General features: G+C 42.6%; 1 protein-coding gene across 1 annotated transcript; it reads right to left on the bottom strand.

The window, feature by feature from the left end:
- Positions 1-917: 917 nt before the first annotated feature.
- LOC104947110 (eukaryotic translation initiation factor 4 gamma 1-like) lies at positions 918-2,583 on the bottom strand. Its single transcript, XM_010773072.1, has 3 exons — positions 2,429-2,583; positions 2,181-2,321; positions 918-1,664 (listed from the first exon to the last, which is right to left on the bottom strand). The coding sequence occupies exons 1-3, from the start codon at positions 2,526-2,528 to the stop codon at positions 1,477-1,479; spliced, it is 429 nt and encodes a 142-aa protein (XP_010771374.1). The 5' UTR covers positions 2,529-2,583; the 3' UTR covers positions 918-1,476.
- Positions 2,584-4,240: the final 1,657 nt, after the last annotated feature.

The raw sequence follows: 4,240 nt of genomic DNA on the forward strand, positions 1-4,240 counted from the left end.
AAAAGGTGACCATTTTGAGAAAAAGTGAGAATTTTGTACTTTTGAGACAAAAAGAGAATTGAGAAAGTCAGAATTTTGTGATTTTTAGAAAAAAAGCCCACATTGAGAAAAAAAAGTACATAAAACAAAGTGATAATATACAACAGAAGTGATCGTAGTGTTTAGGATTCAAGAGTCTTAATAAAAAGCAAAGGAAGACTTTTTTTTCTTTTATTGGCAACAATCTTTATTATCTCTTCCAGTTTTTGGATGTGAAAAGAGGCATTCATTTTACTTTAATTAAATATCTTTTTAATAAAGTAAAGCAAAAAAGTATTTACAAATGTTCAATTAAATTGTAATCAATGACTTGGGGGTTGGATAATTATACAAGCACCTTCTGCCGGCCGAGGAGAGAAAAATATAAATACAGGAGGGATAAAGACTGCCACTTGTTTCGGGGGAATCACATGGCGATACGTTAGCATTTTTTCTTTGAAAAAACAGAAGCCATTTATATATTTACAGAACTCTCCTGAAATGCGTTTCCACTGGAGGAAGCAGAAAGGCTTTAGGATCCGAACTGTTGAGCTTTTTTTTTGGGGTTTTATTGAAGTGGATTTTTTGTCCGTGTACTTTTTTCTCATATTTTAAAAAATCCGACGACAGGCTTTGCAGGAGCGTGTTTTCTTCCTCTCAGTCCACAGTTTGTGTTTTGAAGCGCAGGAGTATAACAGACACATGGTTTGGTGTTTTTTTGGGGCGTCAGGGAAGCATCGTCACCCCCCAGCAGCAAAAAATGGTCAAAGTTCATCGCCTCCCACTCGTAAAGTCTGCGTGAAATCTGTCGTCACGTCCACAAACCGTCCGTCTGAAACGTCCGTCCGTCTGAAACGTCCGTTCGACAGCGCTCGCCACTCTTCTTTGTAGTTTTTTTATTTTATTACAAAACGCTCACTCCAACCATCCAACACGGGAACAAGATGAAAGGGAAAGCTAACTAGCGCTTGGTCGTGTAGATCCAATACCGATCGATGTGATGCTGCCGCTCACACGATGAAGTCATCAAAAATATAAATGTGAACAGCCTTTTAAAGTTTTTTTTGTTTTTGTTTTTTTTGAATATATCTGTCATTAAGCAAAGTGTCTTGAATAGTGTTTGACTGTGGCGAGGAAAAACCAGCCGTTTGAAAAAAAACAGGTTAACTTCAAAGAAATACTGAAGGAAACGGCGTCTTCTCTGGCGGCTTTTCTCTCGCTCTTCTACTCGCTCTATTTATTTCCAAAAAAGACATTCAGTTGCGCAAAAAAGGGAACAAAAATAAAATAAAGGAAACCAAAAAAAATAACTGATCGAGTGTTCGATCCGTAATACAATCTCTCCCAGTTGAAGAATTTTTTTTTTTTCTTGCTTTTTTGTGTGTTTCTGTTTATGCAGAAGGATTTTGCTGATTCAGGGTTTTTTCTTCTGAATCCTCCACGGAGCGTCTTCCTCCTCTAGCTGTTGTCGGACTCGTCTTCATCCTCGGCCTCTCGGAGCCACGTGAAGAAGGCGGTGACGGACTTTAGAGCCACGCCTTTCCCCTGCTGCTCCGCCGGGTCTTTGCTCGACTCCCACTTGTAGAAAGCTTCTTCTTTGATCACGTCCTCGTCGTAAAGGCTGTCGAAGAACATCCGCAGCAGGTCTGAAGGAGAGGGGAAACACGAGAGACGTTAATACATTACTCATTGACTATTTAAACTATATTACATTACATGTTAGACACTTTTATCCAAAGCGCCTCACATACTCAGTACTGTGGACAATCCCCACAGGAGCACTTTGGGGTGAAGCGTCTCAGGGACACTACGACATGCTGACTGCAGTGGGGTTTGAACCTGATCACAACACCTACGCACTATTCCACTGCCTCCCATATTAAACCAATTATAAAGCCTAACACATACTACAACAGTCAGAACTAAAAATGGAGAAGCAGCGTTCAGTTATTATGCTCCAAATATCTGGAACAAACTCCCTGCAGGTCCGCTGAAACTTTTAAAAGGAATAATTTACCTACATTTGATTGATTTCTCAAACTTATAACTGAACTTATGAGGCGATATATAGCGGCACAGCCCTTCGAATATTTTCTGTTCGTGGCCCTCGGTGAAAAAAGTTTGGACACCGCTGCTCTAAAGGATGTTAAGAAGTCACTCACTGGCCGGCTGCTCCAGCTCCACCATCAGCGCCTGCAGAGCGTAGAGAGCCTGCAGCTCCTTCTTGTCGTCACTCAGGTATTTCTGCAGGACCTTCGCTCTCTTGCTGATCTTAGCGGCGTCCACCTTGTTCGGGGTCTCATCTGCAGGAAACAAAACGTCATTAACGGGACTGGCATGGCGTAGTTTACGAGGTCATTCTGACTTGATTGAATGCGTAATATCTACAGGGAACATGCGGATAACTCACAGATGATGGCTGACTGACAGATGCATGTCATCAGAGCTCTGACCAGCATGTTGGAGGACATCTGCTGCTCATCCAGGTTAGCCTGCACACAGAGACACATTCATTTACACGCAGGCAGAGAACCAAGAGCCCTACAACTGGGTTAGGGTTTGAGGAGCATTGTTCAAATTCAAACTGAATTTTGAGATAAAGGGAGAATTTTTAGATTTTAAAAAATTCCCATGTCCATTGTTGAGTTCTACTAGAATAGATTTATATTGTGCAATTTTCCAAAAACTCACTTTGGTTTCTCAAACAGCATCTCTGTAAACTACGTGTATTCACTGAATTTCACTCTCTGCCTTTAACGGCTCGTTGTAGCTCCAGTAGCTCCAGCCCCCACCCTCCCTGTGAGCACAGTGTGCTCTGATTGGTCGGGACGTTGTGAATCGCGCTGAGCTCCGTGGAGGTGTGGTTTCCTTGTTTAGCGACAGTGAAACACAGCCAAACTCATCCTGAGCACACAGTCACAGCCGAAGTAAAAACAATAAGTGTGGCTTGATATTGAGTAAGAAAAAGGTTGATAAACGCTGTGAGAATGGGTCTGCAGAGAGAATTTCACCTCGATCCCAACTGTCTGTTATCAGCCTGCAGCCAGGGAGGAGAAATCAGCAGAGCTGCCTGCACTGAGTGTGTGTGTGAGGAAGTCCGTGGATTGGTCAATTTCGACCAATCAGAGAGGGCTTAACGTAACGGCTCCGCGGACGTAACGTAACGGCTCCACGGATTGGTCCATTTGGTTCCGGGTACCGCAAGACCGTATCGCGTCATAGCTCTGGGCGCGGCTACTCGCCATTCCTACGTCACGATACCCAGGAAGTAAACAATGACGTATCTCCAACGAGGCGTTTTGGGGGAGGTATTTTCTGTGTTAGAGTTTTACTCCCTACAGGGTGTACTTTGAGGTTTTTGATTCTGCACACCGTTTCCATGCATAAAAACCTTCATAACACACAAGGGGACGGGTAATAACAGTAAAAGCATGACATGCGACCTTTAAGAGAGATAACAGACTCAGGGTTGGTCATAAACGTCAACAGGCAAAAAGGTTAGATATCTTAGGAGTAAAGGAGAATTATTCCCTCACAGTTGATCGCTCAAACGAGGAGCTCGTAAGCTAACGGAGAATGTACAATTTTTGACGATTTACATGTCACAAATTACTCCAAACTACTCGCATATACTTTTTCCGATAATCACGAAACCCTGTATACACATTGCTCTTATGATTGCAGACATATTTCAAATTTTCTTCCATTAGCCCCGCCCCCCAGAAAGTCGGCCATATTGAAGAATGTGCGTTTTTCAAGCATTTTAAGCATATTTTTGAAAACTCCTCCTAGGGAAATGATTGGAAAAATTCCAATTCAGGAAATGTTCAGCCCATATCCAATGTGATGCTAAATTGCGAAGGAATAGTCGATCGCTCAAACGGGGAGCTCGTAAGCTAACGGACAATTTACAATTTTTTACGATTTACATGTCACAAATTACTCCAAACTACTTGCATACAGTTTTTCCGAGATTCACGAAACACTGTAAACATTGCTCTTAGGATTGCGGTCAAATGGTCAACGCGAGGCGTTGCAGAGGCGCCGGGCAGGAAGTGGACCGGTCAGAGCACCCGGCCCATCCCCAAAATAAACTAATTTTGCAGACCCTATCCCTCCGTAGTCTTTCAAGTAGGAGGAGAAATGCCAGTGCTCTCCTCCGGTTTACAGGCACTGTGTAAATTATATATATATATAGAATAATTATGATGATGAATGCATT

The sequence above is a fragment of the Notothenia coriiceps genome, unplaced genomic scaffold (assembly GCF_000735185.1).
Source record: "Notothenia coriiceps isolate Sejong01 unplaced genomic scaffold, NC01 NC01_scaffold00011936, whole genome shotgun sequence".
NCBI classification, from domain to species: domain Eukaryota; kingdom Metazoa; phylum Chordata; class Actinopteri; order Perciformes; family Nototheniidae; genus Notothenia; species Notothenia coriiceps.

What these genes read in the sequence shown, in the direction of transcription:
- LOC104947110 (XM_010773072.1), bottom strand. Translation starts at nt 2,528, where the DNA reads ATGTGTCTCTGTGTGCAGGCTAACCTGGATGAGCAGCAGATGTCCTCC. An exon ending in CTGTCAGTCAGCCATCATCT is followed by an intron (nt 2,322 to 2,428) that starts GTGAGTTATCCG and finishes TGTTTCCTGCAG; the next exon opens with ATGAGACCCCGAACAAGGTG. An exon ending in GGAGCTGGAGCAGCCGGCCA is followed by an intron (nt 1,665 to 2,180) that starts GTGAGTGACTTC and finishes CCTCTCCTTCAG; the next exon opens with ACCTGCTGCGGATGTTCTTC.